The 22371-nt window shown below is 48.2% G+C and overlaps 6 protein-coding genes across 6 annotated transcripts; 2 read left to right on the plus strand and 4 right to left on the minus strand.

Moving 5' to 3' along the window:
• Positions 1–544: 544 nt before the first annotated feature.
• GGS22DRAFT_160994 (uncharacterized protein) lies at positions 545–2284 on the minus strand. The gene has a single exon (XM_047961016.1). The coding sequence runs from the start codon at positions 1811–1813 to the stop codon at positions 1025–1027; it is 789 nt and encodes a 262-aa protein (XP_047819299.1). The 5' UTR covers positions 1814–2284; the 3' UTR covers positions 545–1024.
• A 1266-nt stretch (positions 2285–3550) lies between these two features.
• On the plus strand, positions 3551–7772 carry GGS22DRAFT_129483 (SWI/SNF family of DNA-dependent ATPase). The gene is made up of 4 exons (XM_047958430.1): positions 3551–3899; positions 4001–4165; positions 4236–7199; positions 7258–7772. The coding sequence occupies exons 1-4, from the start codon at positions 3807–3809 to the stop codon at positions 7390–7392; spliced, it is 3357 nt and encodes a 1118-aa protein (XP_047819300.1). The 5' UTR covers positions 3551–3806; the 3' UTR covers positions 7393–7772.
• Positions 7773–7983: 211 nt separating this feature from the next.
• Positions 7984–9655, minus strand: GGS22DRAFT_161000 (eukaryotic translation initiation factor 3 subunit I). The gene is made up of 5 exons (XM_047961017.1): positions 9557–9655; positions 9477–9499; positions 8919–9399; positions 8512–8853; positions 7984–8452 (listed from the first exon to the last, which is right to left on the minus strand). The coding sequence occupies exons 1-5, from the start codon at positions 9581–9583 to the stop codon at positions 8315–8317; spliced, it is 1011 nt and encodes a 336-aa protein (XP_047819301.1). The 5' UTR covers positions 9584–9655; the 3' UTR covers positions 7984–8314.
• Positions 9656–10868: 1213 nt separating this feature from the next.
• On the plus strand, positions 10869–13943 carry GGS22DRAFT_187751 (formate-tetrahydrofolate ligase; the record flags this gene model as incomplete). The annotated part of the gene is made up of 5 exons (XM_047964633.1): positions 10869–10992; positions 11066–11086; positions 11143–11180; positions 11251–13781; positions 13835–13943. 5 exons carry the CDS (start codon positions 10869–10871, stop codon positions 13941–13943), a joined length of 2823 nt encoding a protein of 940 aa, XP_047819302.1.
• Positions 13944–14948: 1005 nt separating this feature from the next.
• On the minus strand, positions 14949–19602 carry GGS22DRAFT_129501 (uncharacterized protein). Its single transcript, XM_047958431.1, has one exon. It carries the CDS (start codon positions 19415–19417, stop codon positions 15314–15316), a length of 4104 nt encoding a protein of 1367 aa, XP_047819303.1. The 5' UTR covers positions 19418–19602; the 3' UTR covers positions 14949–15313.
• A 483-nt stretch (positions 19603–20085) lies between these two features.
• On the minus strand, positions 20086–21931 carry GGS22DRAFT_161005 (uncharacterized protein). Its single transcript, XM_047961018.1, has one exon. The coding sequence runs from the start codon at positions 21723–21725 to the stop codon at positions 20409–20411; it is 1317 nt and encodes a 438-aa protein (XP_047819304.1). The 5' UTR covers positions 21726–21931; the 3' UTR covers positions 20086–20408.
• Between the last annotated feature and the right edge of the window lie 440 nt (positions 21932–22371).

The following is a 22371-nucleotide window of genomic DNA, read 5'->3' on the forward strand; positions in this document are numbered from 1 at the left end:
ATATTATCCCACCTTCCTCAAATTTATATATATATACCTACCTAGTAGATAATCTACACTCATTGATAAATGGGAAATTCGACATTGTTTGCTTTCCCCAAGTGCTAGGAAGAGCTATGAGGCACAGTATAGTACTAATAACCCAACATTAAGTTTAAGTTTAAGTTGTTGTCAAAGCTATCCCTGGGTTCACGCTATTCGCGCGTAGGTAAGGACGCGTTGTCATATCGTGCTAAGTAGTTGACGGATTTCCCCATTGTTCTTGTTGTTAATTACCGTCGTCATTGTTTGCGGGTAGATGAGACATCGGCTAGGAAGTACCCGTTGGGAATCGATACAATGCTTTATCGTCTGGGGGGTTGGTTCTAAACTTTACCAAAGAAATCGAGAACCAATTTCACCATAGATAGTACCAATGGAGACATATAATGAAGAGAGTTGACTTTTTTATCAATTACTTGATAGTTAGAATAAGAGTTCAAGTAGCCGAGGGTGCAAACTTTACGGTTATCAATGTTGTTTAGCATATCACGAAGAATCGCCGTTTTCTATGAGTTCATTTCGACGAATGTACAAGTGATTGACTCTATGTACTATAACTCATCCCAGTCCTGACATCCTGCATCCCTAATGTGATGCGAGCGCGGCATATTGCCGTAGAAACCCGAGGAGTTCCTCCTGCGGAAATGCGAATTGAACAGTTGATTGGTTTGGTTTGGTATTGTCCTTCGTCTATAGGAAATCAAGTAGAAGAATTCCTGGACGCCTCTCTCTCCCTTCCCCCTCCAGGATAGTAATGAACCGTACGAAAGTAGGTACTCAACGCCTCGAAATGCTTGCCGGTGCTTCCCATGCAATGTCCTGTTCCAATATGAATCCTCCCTTCAATCCATCATGCGTCGTAATTAATGGGGATCTCGTCCATATAAACACCGTCCAAGAGCCGAGAACCTGTCGACTCGTGATGCCTATCTACTCGAGGTCGTTACTCGAGGTCGTCATGAAGCCTCGAGCTTTCTCTTCGTTATGTGTGGCGACTCCGCTTCCCGTCCCTTCCGAACATATCTTTGCCAAATGCAACACCTCCGACGTCAAACAATTCAGCGAAGTTGATGGTGCGCTTCTGGCCAGCGCCCTTTCCGAGTTGATTCGTAGGCCGCGCCCTCGGTCCTCGTTTATTAGCGCGCGACCGAGCCGGGTGGGCTATAGGGACAGTGGAGGAAACCGAGTTAGAATTTTCGCTCGTTTTTGTCGAATCGGAAAGATCTAGATTTTCTAGGTTCGGGTACGATTCTTGAGGGTATGGATGCGATGATCGAAAGGTGAAGTTCTCTTGAGTTGGGACGGCGACCATTTGCTGTTCTTCCGTCGGGGCGTTACCGGCGGTGGATAGCTGCATATGAACTGACTGGGGTGCAGGATCATGCTGGACGTGGGGTTCGGTTCGGTTTGCGGATAGGTGCGATTGAATACCTGAACGATGAATTTCTGGCGATGACGCAGGCTCAGTTTTGTCAACTTCGTCTTCGCTTTCCTGCGTCGCATCCCTTCCATCTAATCGCTCGGTCGCCCATTTACGAATTTGCCATCCTTCACCATCTCCAAGGCCGATATGACTTTTATCGAGGAAGGCTAGGAGGTCGTCCAGACAATCTTGGTAGCCGTCACTACGGGCTTTGGCTTGCGCAGACGCCGAAGTTTTATATAATTTGGTTACAGATAATGCCGCGGCTTTGAAGGCGTCGAGTAATTGCTCCGGCGACTCGTTACCAGAGGCATTCTTTGGTGGCGAGGACCCCCTCAAAGCCTCCATTGTAGACTTGAGATGGAATAGATTGAGTCAGAGGCTAGCTGACTTAAATATATCAAAGCAAGAGGAAGCAAAGGTGCCTGATTCTAGTGAGAAGATGGCGGTCAAAGGGCCAGGAAGACCGGAGAAGGGTTGAAGATTAGATCCTTCTCTTTTTCTTCGTTGGGTTTGGTGGGGATAGGTTGTGGGCTAGGCTCTAGGCTTGTGCCGACTGGTCACTGGTGGACCGAAGCCAGCAGCAAATGGAAGGTGCAGCTAGGGTTGTATTATGTCTGGGGCAACCTGACTTGACGACTTGTGACGGTCTTATTAGGGGAAACTCAGGCTTCGGGCTTCAGGCTTCATACTTCATGAAGCAAGGAGGGACGATCAGATGTCGCTGTGACCTAGGAAGATAATCTGAATGGTTACGATTGTGAACTTTGAGATGCTACGTGGAGTTGCTGCGAGTTGTTGGTCTTCCTTGTTCCTTCAATGTTGTCAGATGATTCAAGATTTGATTGACGGCCGATATTTGAACTAGGTTCTTTTGTTATTTAACCTTGCGGCGGGTGTGACTCTAGTGTGACTCTATGCCGTTGTCAGCTTAGAAAGCTTTTGCGCTCAAGGTTAAGAAAGCGGGTCAGAAGTCAAACATACTTGCCTGGACTAAGAATACATTTCTTGCAGTTAATCGCCCAGACCGCAAGCGGGTCTGATGCTGTACTGCACCTGCCAGGGACTGAACCCTGCCATAATCGTCGTCATTTCTGACACTCGTTGAACCATTGAACGTTGCCCTTGCTCGCTCAGGACGCATCATCTTTGCGCTTGAATAAAACTGTTTTCGACGGTAGCGATTGCGCCTTGAACAATATAATATAATTTAGAGAGTGTGTAATCATGACTTAGATTACATAACAGGCAGGTCTGGCCTATCACGCAGTGGAGACACTCGTGACCTGGCAGGTATTATGTAAGTTTCAGTGCTGAGTCAGTTCCAGCTTCCAAGTTCCGAAGGCCGGGTCTCCTTCAAAGCTGAACATTACATAAGGTGGTTCCCCCTGTAACTTATAGACCGATCTTATCTTCAATTGGCATTGAGAAGACTTTGAAAGTTGATGTTGATGCTTACCTAGTATGTAGATGATCTGAGCCAGGTTCAGAGCAGCGAATATGATCATCTGATATCCATGGATGGTAAATGAAATGACTTGAAGTGCCAGTGCTTCTGTAAAGGTTTTCAAATTCGAGGCTTTACACATTCAGCGGCCAATCATGAATATGATGCTTATATAAACATTTGATTGGTTAGTACCTAGGTACCTACATACTTGCACTCTCGAAATCGAACAGGGGTTTTTGAAGCCTTCACAAACTCGCCCAAATAGAGTTTCTACATAGTAAAAGTATGGTAGTCACAACATAGGTGCCTTCCGGTATATTTCATGGTACTGGATATCTCTAATTCTCGCCAATTTTCTCCAATTGAAACATACACATATCTTTTTCAAAGTCCCCACAATCCACCAAACATTTCTTTCAACAACTTTACCATCTTTCCCACATCTTCGACAACAACATTCTCTGACATACACAACCCGAAATACCATCTGGGTGGGATTGCGCACAGACCAAACGACCCATCTGCCTATTACAGCTTCTCTTGACGGTTTTTAGCCTTGGCAGCTAATCTAAGTACGGTATCAGCAACCCACTAATTGGCCCACCTTTCTTCAAGATATTCTTTTGGCTGTTCTACTCTAAATTCTGCTGGACCTCTCGCCTTTACACAACTTATTCACAACCACTTCCATCTACAACACAACTTCGAGCACGTTCGTTTCGGACACGTGCTACGTCCATTCGACTCTCTACTTTGCAGATCAATCTATGCACACTTAAACGACCCGAAGGTGTTGTACTAAAGTCCAAGTGATTTCGTTTTACGATAGGCATTGATTCGGTTCGTCGCGTCACAGTCGCGTAGAGCGTCTGCCGCCATATATCTCCCAACATGGCTCCGCCTCGTCCTCGAGCCAGCGCTGCCGACACAGACGCGTCCATGTCAGATGCGCAAGAGCCTGTCACAGCTCAACCCGACGAAATGGTAAGTTTTATCCTATTAATGAAATCGCCTCCATTATAGTTGCTCTGAAGGGCCACCGCCTGTTACATGCTAGCCTACTCTGTATACTAACTTTCAGATAGGAGGTTGACGATACCCCTGATCAGACTGATACTGATACGAACCCAAATACCACAGCTAGCAGTGTTGCTGGCGACCAGGCCGATGGCCGTAAGAAGCGCTCGGAGGCTAACCAATTACGACGAAGTATATTTGGTAAGAAGCATGACTTGCTAGGCGAGTCCAAGGTATGTAACCAGAAAGAGGACTGAAAATATTTTAAGCTGGAATTATATACTAATAATTGCATGACAATAGGAAGATGACAGTATTCGACGATTTCGCTACCTTCTGGGATTGACCGATCTCTTCCGACACTTTATTGAGACAAACCCTAATCCTAAGATTCGTGATATCATGCACGAGATCGATCGTCAGAATGAACAATCCGCGAAGTCAAAGAAGAAGGGTGTTCGTCAAGGTGGCGCGGAGACCGATCGAGCTCGCCGCACGGAAGCCGAAGAAGATGAAGAGCTTCTCAAAGATGAGAGGCAGGGCGGATCCGCAGAGACCGTGTTTCGAGAGTCACCGCCATTCGTCCAGGGCCTCATGAGAGATTACCAGATTGCCGGCTTGAACTGGCTTATTTCACTACATGAGAACGGTATCTCCGGCATCCTCGCTGACGAAATGGGTCTGGGAAAGACGCTCCAAACCATCTCTTTCTTGGGTTACCTGCGACATATTATGGATATCAAGGGTCCCCACCTAATCACGGTTCCGAAGTCTACACTCGACAATTGGAAGCGAGAGTTTGCCAAATGGACACCAGAAGTCAATGTTCTCGTACTTCAGGGTGCTAAGGACGAGCGACACGCTCTAATCAATGAGCGCTTGATCGACGAAAAATTCGATGTGTGCATTACAAGTTACGAGATGATCCTTCGAGAAAAAGCCCACCTGAAGAAATTTGCTTGGGAGTATATCATCATCGATGAAGCACATCGTATCAAGAACGAAGAATCATCTCTATCTCAAGTCATCCGCTTGTTCAACTCGCGCAATCGACTTCTGATTACCGGAACCCCTCTGCAAAACAATCTTCACGAGCTGTGGGCACTGTTGAATTTCTTGCTGCCGGACGTTTTCGGTGACAGTGAAGCTTTTGACCAATGGTTTTCAGGACAGGGTGAAGATTCGGATGTGGTAGTCCAGCAGCTCCATCGCGTGCTTCGTCCTTTCCTGTTACGTCGTGTCAAGGCCGACGTCGAGAAAAGCTTGTTGCCCAAGAAAGAGGTCAATCTTTACATTGGCATGTCAGAAATGCAGGTCAAATGGTACCAAAAAATTCTTGAGAAGGACATCGACGCTGTCAACGGTGCTGGTGGGAAGCGAGAATCGAAGACCCGACTTCTCAACATCGTCATGCAGTTACGAAAATGCTGCAATCACCCTTACCTTTTCGAAGGAGCTGAGCCGGGTCCACCTTACACTACCGACGAGCACCTTGTGTATAACTCTGGAAAGATGGCCCTTCTCGATAAACTTCTACGACGACTACAGGTACAGGGCAGCCGTGTTTTAATCTTTTCGCAAATGAGTCGTCTTCTAGACATCCTTGAGGATTACTGTGTATTCCGTGACTTCAAATATTGTCGTATCGACGGAAGCACTGCACACGAAGATCGTATTGCGGCGATTGATGATTACAACAAGCCCGACTCCGAGAAGTTTATTTTCCTTCTCACCACACGAGCTGGTGGTCTTGGTATCAACCTAACGAGTGCCGACATCGTTATTCTCTATGATAGCGATTGGAATCCTCAGGCTGATCTACAAGCCATGGACCGTGCTCACAGAATCGGTCAGACGAAACAGGTAGTTGTGTACAGATTTGTCACGGAAAACGCCATAGAGGAAAAGGTTCTTGAACGAGCTGCGCAGAAGCTCCGCCTTGATCAGCTGGTCATTCAGCAAGGACGTGCCCATCCAGGGGCTAAAGGTCCGGCCGCTAAGGATGAGCTTCTCGACATGATTCAACACGGCGCAGAAAAGGTCTTCCAGACAAAGGGAGCCACCGGCATGGCAGCCAAGGGTACAGACCTCAACGACGACGATATCGAAGAAATTTTGTCCAAGGGAGAAAACAGAACCAAGGAGCTCAGTGCCAAGTACGAGAAGCTAGGTATCGATGATCTCCAGAAGTTCTCGTCGGAGTCTGCGTACGAATGGAATGGGGAGATATTTGGAAAGAAGAAGGATATTGGTGTGAACTGGATCAATCCCGCGAAGCGTGAACGCAAAGAGCAGTCCTACTCCGTCGACAAGTTCTACAGACAAGCTATTTATGGCACCACCAAAGCGGAACCCAAGCCCAAGGCGCCGAGGGCTCCCAAGCAGGTTGCGGTTCACGACTACCAATTCTACCCTCCACGACTTCGTGATCTCCAGGACCGGGAGACGGCCTTCTACCGCAAGGAAATTGGCTACAAGGTTCCCTTAGCTGATGGGGATGACGATAACTTGTCAGAGCGTGAGGCTGAACGAGCATTGGATCAGCAGGAAATCGACAATGCTACGCCCCTGGCCGAAGACGAACAGGAAGAAAAACAGAAACTGTCTAGCCAAGGTTTCGGTGAATGGAATAAAAGAGACTTCCAGCAATTCATCAACGGCTCGGGCCGCTACGGACGGCAAGATTATGAAAGAATTGCAGAGGAAGTTGACAGCAAGACTCCTGCAGAAGTTAAGGCCTACGCTAAGGTCTTCTGGCAACGATATACCGAGATAGCGGATTACAACAAGTATCTGCAAGTAATTGATACCGGAGAGGAGCGTATGCGAAAGACGGAACATCAGCGCAAGATGCTTCGAAAGAAGATGCAACAATACCGAGTGCCACTTCAGCAGATGAAGATTAACTATTCTGTTTCTACGACGAATAAGAAGGTCTATACCGAGGAGGAGGATAGATTCCTCCTGGTGATGTTAGATCGATATGGCATCGATTCGGAAGGCGTCTACGAGCGAATCCGTGACGAGATACGAGAAAGTCCCCTATTCCGATTTGACTGGTTTTTCCTCAGCCGGACACCTATCGAGATTAGTCGTCGTTGTACTACCCTTCTCACTACTATTGTGAAGGAATTCGAAGACGCGCAACCGTCGAAGGCAAATGGGGTTAACGGCAAGGGCAAAAGAGAGCCGGATGACGAAGAAAATGACGAGGATAGCATCCTCGGCATGGCTCCGGCTAAAAAGAAGTCCAAGACTGGTGTGAAGGTATGTCCATAGAGAGTCTTTACTAGTAACTACAGATGAATCGCTAACATGAAATCAGAACAAGGCACTAGATAATGTCAAGGGTAGCGGCAGCAAGACTACATCCGCCACGCCTTCATCTCGAGCATCGAGCGTTGCTTCTACGAACTCAGCGCCTGCTCCCAAATCCAAGGCTAAGGGCAAGAAGAAGTGAAAAATTCGCACTGATGGAGTAGGCACGGTTTACGCTTGATACGGAGAGATTTCTTCTATAGAATAACTTCATTTGACGTGGTATGGCAAAGGAAGGAATGGAAATGGCGTTACGCTGGTTGGGTTACTTGGTCGACGGAGTCAACTGTACGAATTGCACTGATGCCATGGCTATGCTCAATCGCAAGTTTCCGGGAAGCGTTTGTAGTACCCACCACATCTACTACGGTAGAACATCGCTGTCTAGGTTGCCCTTGAGGTTTGTCTGCAAGCTGGAGGTTACAATTGTCTCAAGTCCTTAAATCCTCGATAGCTTCAGGCCAAATTTGCAAAAATACTAGACATAGGAATTGTCAAATTTCATCCAAGATACCACTTCCCTTGATATGCTAAAGGATTTGATCCATGGATATGTTTTCATCTCTGCTTGTGATATACATTGTGTGGTTCTAATGCAGTTATATTGACATAATTCTCACGACCTCAAGAACGCCGAATGGCCATATTGCTTATTAATCACTTAATAATCACTTCATGTTCAAGTTATTCATCACTTATTAATCACATCGCCACGTTACACCAAGCAAGCAAGTACGTTCTCAAAATCAGGTAAATCGATTATAAGCAAAAAGGAATTGCTCATGTCTACCTAGCTAACCCTGAGTTGTCGTCACCTTTTTTCTCTTTCCTGCCTAATGGAACAACAACAAAAGTGTCGATGGATGGATGGATGGACCCTCAAACGCCGAAGCCTTCTTCCCGGATGCAAGTATAGCTGCGAGAAAAAAACGGAACTTTAAAACGAAAATCAAAGGAAGACACAACGCCGGTATCTTTTGCTCTGGTTGTTTCTGTCAGTCCCGCGGTGGTGGTGCGGAACTTCAAGACGGGACTCTGCGGATGGGGGCGAGAGGGCCGCTATACTATAGTCGGTTATCACGCTCGCGCTCAACCTCATACCGGAAGTCGAAGTATCCCTTGTCGAAGTGGTGGATTCGAACGTAGCCGTCTTCTCCGCCGCTCGCGTAGCCCTTGCCTGTGGGATCCGCTGCTACAGTGTTCTATCAAATTATTAGCCGAAGTATAGTGAGAAAAAAGTGACTTGGGATTGTTGGCTTACCAGAGGGCCGAAGTGACCTCTTACACGGCCAATCTCGTCTTCAAAAATCTTGTGGTAGAAACGCGCTTCGAACTTTCCTTGACGGGCCGCGGTCGTAGTGACATCCATAGCTGCCTGGCCACCACCCAGAATGACGTAATCCTTCTTCGGGGTAATGCATGCGCTGTTGAGAGGTGTATCGGAAGGGTATGTCTTTAGGGGCTCGAGATCGCGCGCGGCCATCAGTCGGGCGGTCTTGTCCTTGGAGGCAGTAATGAAGTAGGTGCGATCTTGCGACCATTGGAGGTCCGTCACCTGCATGTTGAGTTCGTGTACAGGGACATTGTCGAGTTGTTCTCCGGTCTATACCAATTTAACCCATTAGAACCTTCCAATATTTGCCTATGTTATGCATATTCTCGGCTTACCTTGGCGTCGTACTGCGAGACGGAGCCGTCTTCGTGACCTGCAATAATGTACTTGTTTAGGTAACTCCAGCCGGCAACGGTGGCTTTGCTCTCGTCACAGACGATTGTAAGGGCACGCTCATCGCTCTGCTCCGCGTCGACGTCGGGTATAATGTCTAGAACAACGATAGTTCCGAGATGACCCATACGCTTCTCCGTAACACCTAAGAGCTGTCGGCCATCGTCGCTGAACTCGACGCGCTTCACGGCGGTAGGGAAATCCCAAGCCTTTAGGCAGCGGCCAGTCTTGATCTCCCACAGGCGGATGGTGTTGTCGGCGCTACCGCTCGCTATGAATGTCGACGTCGGGTCCACGTCTACGGTCCAGATGGCACCCTGGTGGCCCTTGTATGTACCGAGTCGCTCGCCATTGTGGGAAAACCACACGCAAATCTGCTGATCTTTAGATACGGAGAATAGAAGGTCGCCGTCGGGGTTGTATCTGAGGGAGGCGGGATGGTTAGTTTGACGATCTCGTCGCGGGGCAATATTGTCATCTTTACGCGGGGAAAGGCATACTTGATCTGGGTCAAGGCACGTTCCTAGAGATATTTGTCAGTATGTAACATCCAGATGTCGGCTATGGAGGCATTTCTTACGTGACCTGACAGAAGAATAGGCCTCATCTTTGCGGTGTCTCGTTTGGTATCTCGTCACCTAAAGATGGAGAGGTGGTTTGTATGGAGTTTTTGAATGATTTGTGCGTGGGGCAAGATTTCGCAGATTTTCGATAACCTATCAGCGTCTTGGACCCCACCTACGTTACTCATAGCCACGTGACTCGGTATATAGGAAAATACAAGGTTGCGATAACCAATCATAACCCCACAAAATATTTAGTCTTCAAAGCCAGCCCAGGTACTGTACTTTATTTACCCTTGCAAAAGTAAAAATACGCACCCATGTATCCACTGGTCATGGATGTCACAACGGATGAATTAGATAATAGTATATTGACCCTTGGGTTATTGCTTTCGTTTGAGGAAGAGACTAGACTCCGTGATCAGGATCGTCTTTGAGTCATCTCATCTCAAGAGCATATTTTCTATTTTGGTGCGTGCCATTGAAGAAACTTTCCATAATGCAACTCATTTTGACAACCGGTGGAGGAGTGAGCAAGATGAAGTCCATACTACTACTACTCAGCTGATAGAGTTGGCAACTTTCTGCGACAGCCATCAATCTCTATTTTACTTATATTACTTGGAGTATAAATCATCTAGTTGCTCCTTGTTGATCTTGTGTTACACGCATTATATCTTTACATTTTTAAGTCTCTGAGCGAAGAAGTTGTTTTACTCGGTGCCAACTACCGCATTGATCTTTTCTCTCATCGGTACTTCCGGTCTTGTATAGTACAGCGTACCTGTACCCTAAAGCAAACTCTATCCATAGTGTGTTACGCCACTAGTAGCACCAGATTTTATTGAGTCATTGGTCACTAAGGAATACGGAAAGATACGGCACAGCTTCGGGTCAAAGAAGCTAAGAAAATCTTGGGAAAGCATGGTTGGGTTAATCGGAAGAAGCTTTCATCCTCCTGCAACTCCAAAAGCAGCGTTGCGAGGAAGGAAGAAACTCATGTTTCGACAGGTTCGACCAGTCACAAGTGTAACTCGGCCGATGAAAACTCCGCTTTGCGGATCCCGAAAAAGCTGCGAATTGTTTAATGTTAGCTGCGATCTTCCAATCCCAATTCCGTTATCTTTCACCGCCCGGTTTTCAGCGTACTCACGACAACTTAGACAACCTAGACAGCCCACACTCTCTTCTTCAGGGTTGGATCAACTAGGTTGTACAAGCTTATTCAGTCGTGCCTCATCAGGAATTGTGCAACGACAACATTGGTCGTTTACCTCACTGTCGCGTGCCTCTTGCAGACCCTTTTCCAGTTCAACTAGTTACCCCACCATGGCTGCTACTAGGTTGGACGGTACAGCAATTGCGAAGAAGATCCGGGAGAGACTCGCAGCTGAGATAGTCGAAAAGCAAAAGTCTAATCCGAAGTACCAGCCATGTCTCAAGATTATCCAGGGTCGGTGCTTTAACTGTCATAATGATTATTTACCCTTATACCTGGTCAAAATGCTAACTTATTTGCTTCTTAGTCGGTGATCGATCTGATTCATGTGCGTCGTGACTCAACTTATCCTCGTAAACTGCGCCGCAACTAATTGTCTCATAGCGACCTATGTCCGAATGAAGCTCAAGGCCGCTCAGGAGGTAGGATCTCACAATTTAATATCATATCTCGCATATCATCCTGTGATCTAACATTTGTGACTCATAAAAGGCAAATATTACCTGTGAACTTCTTCATTTCCCTGAGGATATCACCGAAGCAGAACTCTTGGCACAGTTGCATGTCCTGAACAATGACCCTGCAGTACATGGAGTCTTGGTCCAATTGCCACTCCCTAAGCAAATCGATGAGTATACCATCACTTCTGCAGTTGCAGATGAGAAGGATGTCGATGGTTTCGGTACCACCAACATAGGCGAGCTTGCCAAGAAGGGTGGCCACCCATTCTTCGTCCCCTGTACTCCCAAGGGAGTCATGGTCCTCTTGGAGGAAGCAGGTGTTGATCTCAAGGGCAAGGATGCTGTAGTCCTAGGTCGAAGCGACATCGTTGGAAGCCCAGTGAGCTACCTGCTCAAGAATGCCGATGCAACTGTCACTGTCTGCCACTCTAAGACCCAGGGCGTCGAAGAGAAATTGAAGAATGCAGACATTGTTGTTGCTGCTATTGGCCAGCCTGCCTTCGTAAAAGGAGAATGGCTTAAACCGGGTGCCGTTGTTATCGATGTCGGTACAAATTACATCCCTGATGCATCCAGGAAGTCCGGCCAACGGCTGGTAGGCGATGTCGAATTTGAATCGGCTTCCCAGGTGGCTTCGTTCATTACGCCAGTTCCTGGCGGTGTCGGTCCCATGACTGTTGCCATGTTGTTGCAAAACGTCGTTGATTCTACTTCGATGTACTTCGATCGGCAAAAGAAGAGACGCATAGTCCCTCTTCCTCTCAACCTACGCACCCCTGTCCCCTCAGATATCGAGGTCTCGAGATCACAGCAACCGAAGCCAGTTACCCGAGTAGCGGAAGAAGTTGGTATTGCGCATCACGAGTTAGAGCCTTACGGTGCATACAAAGCCAAGGTCGATCTTAGCCTATTGAAGCGATTGGAGCATCGTCGAGATGGCCGTTATGTTGTCGTAACTGGTATTACTCCTACTCCTCTAGGCGAAGGAAAATCTACCACAACCATGGGTCTAGCACAGGCTCTAGGAGCGCACTTGGGTCGGATAACATTCGCCAACGTCCGACAGCCTAGCCAAGGTCCTACATTTGGCATCAAGGGAGGTGCAGCTGGCGGCGGATACAGTCAGGTCATACCCATGGATGAGTTCAATCTTCACTTGACCGGAGATATTCATGCTATTACAGCAGCTAACAACCTTCTCGCCGCTGCTATCGAGACACGTATGTTCCACGAGAATACGCAGAAGGATGGTCCTCTCTACCGAAGACTTGTGCCTGCAAAGAACGGGAAGAGGAATTTTGCACCTGTCATGTTCCGACGACTAAAGAAGCTAGGAATCGACAAGACTGATCCTAATGAACTTACCGAGGACGAAATTCACCGATTTGCCAGGTTGGATATTGACCCAGAAACTATCACCTGGCGACGCGTACTCGATGTTAACGATCGTCACTTGCGTGGCATCACTGTTGGTGTCGCACCGACCGAAAAGGGACAGAGTCGAGAGACCGGATTCGATATCTCCGTTGCTAGTGAATGTATGGCTATTCTAGCGATGAGTACAAGCCTCGCAGATATGCGAGAAAGACTAGGCCGAATGGTTGTTGCCACGTCAAGATCAGGAGACCCGGTCACTTGTGATGATCTCGGAGCTGGAGGTGCATTGACGGCTCTCATGAGAGATGCCATCAAGCCCAACTTGATGCAGACGTTGGAGGGCACACCTGTCTTTGTGCACGCTGGTCCTTTCGCCAACATTAGCATCGGAAACAGCTCTATTCTTGCCGACAAGATGGCACTCAAGTTGGCCGGTACCGAACCTGATGAGGACCACAATGCCAAGGCCGGATTTGCCGTAACTGAGGCTGGCTTTGACTTTACTATGGGAGGCGAGCGTTTCTTCAACATCAAGTGCCGTGCTTCGGGTCTGGTTCCAGATGTCGTCGTTATCGTTGCCACAGTTCGTGCCTTGAAGGTTCACGGTGGTGGCCCACCCATCGCCCCTGGCGCACCTCTAAACTCTGTCTACAAGGAAGAGAACGTCGAAATCCTACGAAACGGTTGCGTGAACCTTAAGAAGCACATTGAGAACGCTAAGTCATATGGCTGCCCGGTCGTCGTGGCCATCAACAAGTTTTCCACTGACACCGATGCTGAAGTTGCTGTCGTGAGAGAGGAAGCTATTGCTGCCGGTGCCGAGGACGCCATCCTGGCCAATCACTGGGCTGAAGGCGGAAAGGGTGCTATCGGCCTTGCCAAGGGAGTAATCGCTGCTTCTGAAAAGCCAAAGGATTTCAAGCTGCTGTACGATGTAAGCGAGGGTACTATCCAGCAGCGCATGGAAGCAATCTGCCAGAAGATGTACGGCGCCGCAGCTGTCGAGTTCAGCGAACTTGCTCAGAAGAAGGTCGACACGTACACGAAACAGGGCTTCGGTAACCTCCCCATCTGCGTTGCCAAGACGCAGTACTCGCTCTCTCATGACCCAGATCTTAAGGGTGCACCGACCGGCTTCACTGTCCCGATTAGGGATGTGAGGATGGCCGCAGGTGCTGGTTATCTGTAAGTACAATGATATAATCACGTCCCCTAGACAATTTGCTAACATTCAATAGGTATGCTCTTGCTGCCGATATCCAAACGATTCCGGGATTGCCTACCGCCCCTGGATACTTGAACGTTGACGTCGATACTGAGACGGGCGAAATTGATGGACTTTTCTAAGCTTAAAGTACCAGCGGATGTTTTATAGTGGTATATTAGACCGACCTAGATACATCTAGACATACTAGATAGATATAGAGTCTAAAAGAAAAAGCGTTGCATAGGGCGAGTGGGTGCATGCATTGGCTTCAACGGATTCAACCTGGTTGGAGCATTTTTTCGGCTACGGGGAGTATACGGGATTACGATGAACCTGACAGTCGGTCAACATCGGTGTTTGTTATATACATGATATCTTCAACAGCAATGTATACCATAAGATTATAGGGGCTATATATGCTCCGAGGACTTTTTGGATCGGAATTGATTATTTTACCATTCAAGGAATCTATTTTCTCCAGCGTGGTGACTCGGCCATGATCTTAATTAACCTAGCACTTTGATACGTGTTGCTTTTCAGCAGATGTTTGATAACATTATGTACCTCGTCTGATATAACTTCATAAAGCCCTTCGTCTTTCACTTCCACTCAAGTACCTAGCAAATGCCATTTCACAGTAGCCAAGCCCCATCCGACCCGCGCATGCAAACGACGAGCTTCCTAAACCAGCACACAACAGAATCACCCAAGCCATGCTCATACCCCAAAGACACATAGGTAGCTGAAGCGTACGATACGCACGTACTGTATTTCTTCGCATTACGTTTTAACTACCGACTCAACCCACGTCAACATCCACCCCAGCGTACAAATTCTACGCAATGCCCACCGCCGCCGACGGATAAAACGTACGGCTACCTAGGTGCCTAACTACCACACTCTGAGCCCTGCCACCCCTCTCCCCCCTTCTCCCTCTAATTCCAATACCTCGACGTCTTAAAAATCAGCTTCTCTTCTCGCTTCGCGTACTGTTGGATATACCCCATGCCGGAAAAACAAGCAAACAAAGATAATAATAAAAAAAGAAGAGGAACCCCTCTCATAGCCTCTTAAGTACAGCCACTTTTAGAAAACAAAAAAAGAGCAAACAAACAAACACCAGTCGAGAAGATACGCCAGTTATTACAAGTATTCTATTTCTCTCCACGAAAAAAGTACCTATCCATGCTACGGAACATCCCAATAGAAGGGTGGAAGAAGAGAAGAGAAGTTCGTATCTCGTGAAACTCGTCGCGAAAAAAAAACTTCCGATCGCCTAGTTTTTTCTCGTCTTGATTCCCTTGGGGGTATAGAAGTAGTAGGTAATGGGTATACGCTCAGCTGCAGTAGACCAAAATTCGATGCTGGATATTATCCGAGGCAAGGATATAGCGGTGCTAAAAGGAAGTCCCAATTGTCGATTGATATCCATCATATAAGCGCGGCAATCATCCTTAGTACCCGCATAAGGACCATATAGTAAACACTTGCTCATTCTACTTATCCGCCTCTAGGCCGAAGAAAGAGCCGGTTTCTTAGCTTCGGGCTGTTCCGAGTTTGTACTTCCGGGCCCTTCGTCCAGTTGTCTCTTTTGACCAGCAATCTGGTCAACAACGCCCGCGCTCGGGGGTGCTGGACTGTACATGTTGGGTAGAGGTGCCGGTGCGATAGTCTTAGGGTTCTCTTTACCTCCATTACTGTTACTAACCCCACCATCGTATAGTCCCTTTTGCCCGATCTGATCAACGACACTATCGCGAGAGAGTGCTGGAGCGGGGGTCTGGATAGGCTCATGTCTGTCGGTGGGACCAGTGCTATTACTAAACGCGTCATCATATAATCGCTTTTGTCCGGTAATCTGGTCAACAACACCTGCACTTGGCGGTGCCGGACTAGAAACATTGTGCGTTGGCGGTGCTGCAGTCGGACCCGGCACCGACGGGGAAGCGACAGCGGAATCCCTGCGGGAGACAGGGGGTCGAGATATTGGACTCACCCCGGGGCGTGCAATACCCATTGGGGTTGGGCGTTGAATTGTGACACCAGGGCGAGATATTGATGGTGGTGTTGGCTTTGACGTCGGCGGAGGGGGCTGCGTACTGGGGGCATTGAAAGCTGCTCCGTAGTTGGCTTGAGCGCCTGCTGTAGGCGTAAATGGTTGCGCTGGAGCTGGAGATGCAGATGGTCCCTGCCGCGGGGCTTGTTGCGAAGGCTGAGGCTGAGGGGTTGACTGAGAGATCGCTGCTGGTGCAGGTTGCGATTGGAGACTATGGGCCCTCCGCGCGTCCGCGATTATCTGTGTAACAGATTTGACCATCAGCCTGTCTGCTTCTTCCCACCCTTGAATGGGACCAGTGTTCGGTAAGCCTTGTGCTCGGTTTATAGCCAAGTCAACAATAACCTCTGCCTGGTCTGTCTTCTTCTTAAGAGCGACAACCATTGTGTCTCGGAAATTCCTAACTCTCCGTTGAATTTCGGTATCTAAACTGGTTGCTGGTGCTGGACTTGGAGTTGGTGCACTTGGTGCCGGGGTTAGTTTTGCAACAGGAGGTGCGGCTGGTGCGGGAGATGCGGACGTCGCTTGCCGCTGCTGTTTAGCTTGCATCTCGCTAATCATGTTTGATACTGCGTTTATTAGAGTCTTCTCAACCGATTCGAAGGTTGGAGGTACACTGGTATGAACAGGTAAGCCTCGCGCACGACTTATAGCCGAATCAATGATTTGCGCAGCGTGGTGGGTCTGTTTCGATATGACACCGAGCATGTTTGCTCTGAATTGGGCGATAGCTTTCTCGATCTCCGGTGATAGTGGCGGCCGTGTCGTACTATCAGGAACATTTGATACAGCCTGCTGCTGGTATTGGGATGGAGGCTGTACGGCGGGCTGTTGTACTGGCATTGTAGGCAATGTCTGAGGGTTGGGCGTAGCAGCAGCCTCTGATTTAATGGGAGGGTTAACTTGAGGAGGTGGTTTTGCGTAAGGTGAGCTATAGGTACTCTGTTGAGGATTGCTAGATTGCCTGGAGAGGTACCCAGCAGGCAACTGTGCAGGTGCCGGAGTCTGTGACGGGTATACTTGCTGGGCGAGCGGTTGTGAGGATGGGGTAGAAAGGGTTTGGTTAGACTGGCCATGAGGTTGATATCCTGTTTGTAAGTGTTTATGGTCGGCTGTGTAGTTGGGTATGTTATGAGAGTACCCGTGGTTGTTCGCTGGCATGTAAGAACCGTTCTGGTAGTACTGTTGATGCGTCGGCATATGCGAGTGTAGATGTGCTGATCCAAGTTGTCGATCAGGAGAAGTCGGCTTGCGCTTCTTTCCAGCGTCCAGCTCTACACCAGGAACGCGAGACCATAATCCAGTACCCTCGGCCTTTTTGAAGGCTTCGTTTCCAATCAAATTATGGCGAACACTGCTCTCCCACCCCTTTGTCTCAGCAGAGAAATAAAACCAAGGATATTTGGACATAATCCGTTTATAGATCTGCTTGAGGGTCAGTCCGTCCGGAGGCCCATTCGTCAATGCCTCATCAATCAAAACACCGTAATTCTTCGTCGGCTTCTGGAGTTGTTCCTCAGTGAAGTCCTCCTTTCGAAGTTCCAACGGCGGAGATTTTGGTCGGACTTTCTTTTCTTTCTTCTCCCTCGCACGTCTATCTGCATCAGAGCCCTCTTCGCCATCCTCTTTCGGCTTCCGCTTGTTATATTTCCTCTTCTCTGGCTTCTCCCCTTCCTCCTGTAGAGGATTCTTCCTAGGACGACCCACTGGCCGTTTTATCTTCTCGCTCTGTATTTCTAGAGGAATTTGGGGTATAGTCTTCTTAGAGGTTTCTTGCATCTGTTTCTTCAGCAGTCGTCGCTCTCTCTTCGACATGATACCATCCTTAGGGGGTCGCCCCGGGCCTCGACGCTTGGGAAGATCAGGAGTCATAAATTGGGGGTGAGCCATGTCCTGGATGCCAGTTGATTCGGTCACGTCAGCCATCGGCTCATCTGCCTCGTCAGATTGCGCGTCGACCGCTTCCTGATCTTCGTCCTGGTCTCCTTCACCATCATCGGACCCGGCGGACCCGGCAGGAGGGGTTGGCACATTTTCAATATCCGATAGTTCCTCGCTCGTATCCCGAAAGTTCTCATGATCCGAGTGCTCAAAATCAAAACTCATCTCCTTGCCTCCAATAGACATACGTTTACTCGATGTTTCTTCCTCGTGGTATTCCTCGCCGCCAGTTTTGCCTAGTTGAACGCCATTAACAACAAACCTGAATTCAACATCTTTAATTTGCAGCCTATCTCCACTCCTAAGGGTAACCGGATCATCGAGTCCGTAATGGTTATCGTCACAAAAGAACCCGTTTTTGTGGAGGGCAACGGCCTCGAAGACGCCTCTCTTCTCATTAAATTCAACTTTGAGATGTTGTCTTGATATGCCGCGTGTTTTATTCGCAATATCTGGCCCGGGCGAATGGATACCAACGAAGGGGATGTGAGATGGCGATGGCTGCAAGGTGCCCAAATCAACCGCAGCCGCTCCAGGGGTATGTGAGACATATTGCCTATTCGATTTAACATGATCGCTTTGGGCATCATCATCACCGTTTTGAGATCTATGCGAGGAACTCGGCCGGCGCTTCCTGGCTGGTTGTTCGTTATCCTCTCCGTCGGACTCGGGACCTAGCATACCGCCTTCTTCACTAACGTAGGATTTACTAAATTTACCTCGATCAAAGTTGAGAGGCGTGGGGGGTGGTAACCCATTCCTTGCATTCTCTTCCACTTTCCGTTTATAGTTCAACTCCTTTTTTGCGTCTCTCCTGGCTTGGTCCATGGCCCTTTGGTCGCGACCAATGATAACAGCGTAGGTGGTCATCTGAAATACACTGTCGGCAAATTCTATTCTGGCAAACGACTCTAATTTCTGACTCGCGCTAGTTGATGTATGGTCACCGCTGGTTGTTACAACATCGCTTTCCTGGGTATACGAAGCCTGTAGCGAGACTTCAGAAGGGGCCACGATGGAAGGACCTGGATTCTGAAAGACAGGTGTGGGAGCCTGGGAGATGTTCATCATGTACGCATTTGGATCGATAGTACCCTGACTATGCCTCATGCTAGAGTTCATGGTACGTGACGAATAGTCCATATTCGTCGGCTCGGGGTCGGTAGTCGCAACGGCTTGGACTTGGTTGCGCGATAGGGGCGTTTGGTCTTGTAATTGGGCATGACCAAGTTTCATGGGAAAGTTGTCGGTAGCTAATCCAAGATTAACAGAGGCTATCTGGACGGCCGAAGAAGAATCGGTGGCGCCATTAGTAGGTGGTAGAGCTCCGGTAGGGAGATCCGGAATATCGTCATTATCGCCAATATTCATTTGGGTTGCCGCCGGAGTGGATAGGGGGGAAACGGTAGGGGGCGAGGGCATAGAGTGAACATCGTGAGCGTGAGGATCGTCGCGGTAGATGTCTCGTTGATTCAAAATTTGTATTGGCGCATTCGCATCGGGATTTGTAGCCGCAGGCGTTGGATCTCGATCGGCTGCGGGCGGCATACTTGGCTGGGGAGAACCATGTGGTGGCTGGCGACCAAAATGGGCCGCGGCAAGGTTGGACGAAGTCATCGCTGTTGAATTGACGACAGCTCCTTCGTCTATGACTCGCCGGTCTGTGGAGTTTGAAGCTTTGAAAAGCGTGAAGGGTGACGATGGAGTAAGGTACTGCCCAGTCGGGAGGGATTAGGATGGGTGACCGCCTTCCCGCAACGTAAAAAAAATACAGCAAATGCCAGTGGCCTGACAGTGCCAGAGCGACCCAGAACTGCCAAACAGAAGGAAACTTCCTTGCAAATTGATTCCCCGCTAACACCCTTGCGAGCCACTAATCTGTAATGGTAATGGTTCTGCACCTTCGATAAGTTCGGGTAGAGCTTGTTGGCCGCCTATCATTGGCTGACAAAACCAAGCTAATCGACGCTTTAGGTTGTTAGCTGTGCTGGGTTCCCTGCTTCAATATTGACGCTAAGACCATCTGCATTTAACTTGGGAAGTAACTAAGTACTTTGGGGTATGGTGCCGGAGTCGGAATCATATTTTTACGCTCTTGGTACGAAATAGTTCTGAAGTCAAACAGTTTAAATTTGTTAGGCGGATACATTATGTATCCAACACCAATAATTAAGCATTTCAAGTATAAAGGGGCACTGTGCGAGTAAATTTTATTTAGTTCATGCGTATCCTGTTGATAGTTGCCAAACACAATCTTTCAAAGAGATATACTATGTGTAAAGGTACGGAAATATGTGAGTTTATTCGGCGTCAGGCATGGTAAGAACACCTGTCTTGGAAGTACAAACACAGTTGTTTGTGACAGTGGTAACCGAAACTGAAACGCGAGTATCTTTTTGCTAGGTACTTGGTAGAGTGGCCTTATATAACTCCGATTGATGTTCAATTAAAACACAATTAAAAGACGACGTATCTAACTTTTCCTAATCACACTCATATAACCATCGCCCAATACGCTATCATAACCCATAACCCCATAGAATACGTTCGCCTGCTTTCGTGAAATGAGCATAAATGAACACACGTGGAAAATTGATACACACAATACTCAAGTGTGTAACAGCGGTGCCCTCTCACTCGACCTATGTCCTCGTTTCTTCTCTACCCAATCCGCAAACTTGTACGCCCAATAGCAGAGCATCCCAGCCGCAAATCCAATAGCGTCATTCTTGAAAGCTAGGATACCAGCCGTAGTCATAAGCATAACAGTCCATCTCTCCAGCCTCTCCTGATCCGAAACGTCCCGATGTTTTCTGTGCAGACGTTGAGGCTGATCAACTGAGGCTTCCCACAAATCCGGGGCACCATAATTCAGGCTCTGGCCCACCTTAGCCAGCTCTAAGCCGGCCGCGATGACCATAATACCTAGTAGGGTCTTGGGGAACGCTTTCAGTAAGTCCAATAATGATTCGCCGAATAAGATTCCCAGAAGCATTTTGAATAAGCCTAGCAAAATAATACTAGCACCACTTCGTGCACCAAATCGGTACTGTGCTGCGAGTCCGCCGGCTCCGTGACATACAGGCATAGCGCCAAACCAGCATCCCAGAAGATTCATAATAGCGACACTGATGCCGAGTTCAGTAACGCTAGGAGTCGGTAAGTCAGGTAAGAGGTCTGCGGCGAGAGCGCTTGCGGCGATGATTGAATTCAGCGTTGTAAGTGGCAGTTGTGCGATACCCATCCCGATAGCATCCGCACTCCATTTCGGAATTTCAACATATGGATGCCAGACGCGGAAATGAGGGAGATGGTGGTGGTGGCTCGTGGCGACGGAAATGATAGCGAGGATTAGGCCAACGAGGAAAATGATTAGCGCATACGGGAATCGGGATGCCCTCTGCGTCAAGATGAGCAGCAGGAAGGCGGCAAAGGCCCAGACGAGATTGTCCAGGGCGAATGTCCAGTGATGGGTGAAAGGCTGTAGTAGAGAGCTGCCTGCCGAAATAATTAAAGAAAGGCCGGCGCCGAACTGAATACCCTTAACGACTGGAATGGGAATTATGCGTGTAACCCAATGCAATAGACCTGTGACGCTTAATAGTAACACGATGATAGCTACGACGCTGCCTGCCGCCACGGTTTCGCGTTCTGAGGCTTTTGACGCTATAGCTGCTGCTGCGATAGCTTTCATTGGCTGTACTGGCAAGGGAATGCCAAATACAACACCGGTTGCGAGATTATAGAAACCTGAAAATACAAGTGTCGTAGAAAGCGAGATTGAGCCGTTGACGGCGAGGGTGATCATTAGCGGGAGGAGAGTCCCCAAATCACCAAGTGCGCCTGAGATCTCGGCAACCGGAGAGCTACGCAGAGTTGAGACATTATTGCGATGTAATCGCTTAACATTCGAAATCCAGGTCATACTTCGCTTTGATCTTTTTGTTGTTGTTCTTCAAGCTTCTAGGTGTGATAATTGTAAGCCACTCAGAAGAGGATCGACGCAACCATACTTAAGTAATGTGAGTCTGGAGATGTTTCAGCTCCAATTACGTCAGTGATGAAATTGCCCGCGACTCCGCTCCGCGCGGGGAGTAACTCCTCGGATCTAAATTGCTTTGGATTATTATCTAATATCATAAAAAAGAAAGGAAAGAGAAGGAATCCAATCGGATCCCTTCCGAGATCTGATATAACCTCGTCACCTGCCACCTTGTTATATTAGCCACCTCCAGCCATCTTACACAAGCCACGCCGCTCCGGCGCCTCCGCCCAATGCTCCATACGCTCTGATTGGGAGCTTCGGCTAAAGTCCGGAGAGATCCCTAAAATCTTCAGCGACGGAAGTGGCGTTCTACATTCGGCAAGAAACCGTTAAATAGAGTTGTACTACATAGACGCCACAACGTTTATTGTATCACCGGAAGTCTTGGAAGTAATACAAATTGAACTTCGAAACTGGTTCTTAAAATAAACCATCTTCATTCATTATTAGTGCTGGCTACACTACTAGATAGAGTTTACCTGGCATCCCTTAGGGGGTGCTGCGCTTTAATTAAGTAGCAAAAAGA

Source organism: Annulohypoxylon maeteangense (assembly GCF_022496945.1).
Source record: "Annulohypoxylon maeteangense strain CBS 123835 unplaced genomic scaffold GGS22scaffold_7, whole genome shotgun sequence".
In the NCBI taxonomy this organism is placed as follows: Eukaryota; Fungi; Ascomycota; class Sordariomycetes; order Xylariales; family Hypoxylaceae; genus Annulohypoxylon; species Annulohypoxylon maeteangense.

What these genes read in the sequence shown, in the direction of transcription:
- GGS22DRAFT_160994 (XM_047961016.1), bottom strand. Translation starts at nt 1,813, where the DNA reads ATGGAGGCTTTGAGGGGGTCCTCGCCACCAAAGAATGCCTCTGGTAAC.
- GGS22DRAFT_129483 (XM_047958430.1), top strand. Translation starts at nt 3,807, where the DNA reads ATGGCTCCGCCTCGTCCTCGAGCCAGCGCTGCCGACACAGACGCGTCC. An exon ending in CAGCTCAACCCGACGAAATG is followed by an intron (nt 3,900 to 4,000) that starts GTAAGTTTTATC and finishes ACTTTCAGATAG; the next exon opens with GAGGTTGACGATACCCCTGA. An exon ending in AGTCCAAGACTGGTGTGAAG is followed by an intron (nt 7,200 to 7,257) that starts GTATGTCCATAG and finishes ACATGAAATCAG; the next exon opens with AACAAGGCACTAGATAATGT.
- GGS22DRAFT_161000 (XM_047961017.1), bottom strand. Translation starts at nt 9,583, where the DNA reads ATGAGGCCTATTCTTCTGTCAGGTCAC. An exon ending in CGTGCCTTGACCCAGATCAA is followed by an intron (nt 9,400 to 9,476) that starts GTATGCCTTTCC and finishes CGCCTCCCTCAG; the next exon opens with ATACAACCCCGACGGCGACC. An exon ending in TCTCGCAGTACGACGCCAAG is followed by an intron (nt 8,854 to 8,918) that starts GTAAGCCGAGAA and finishes AAATTGGTATAG; the next exon opens with ACCGGAGAACAACTCGACAA.
- GGS22DRAFT_129501 (XM_047958431.1), bottom strand. Translation starts at nt 19,417, where the DNA reads ATGACTTCGTCCAACCTTGCCGCGGCCCATTTTGGTCGCCAGCCACCA.
- GGS22DRAFT_161005 (XM_047961018.1), bottom strand. Translation starts at nt 21,725, where the DNA reads ATGACCTGGATTTCGAATGTTAAGCGATTACATCGCAATAATGTCTCA.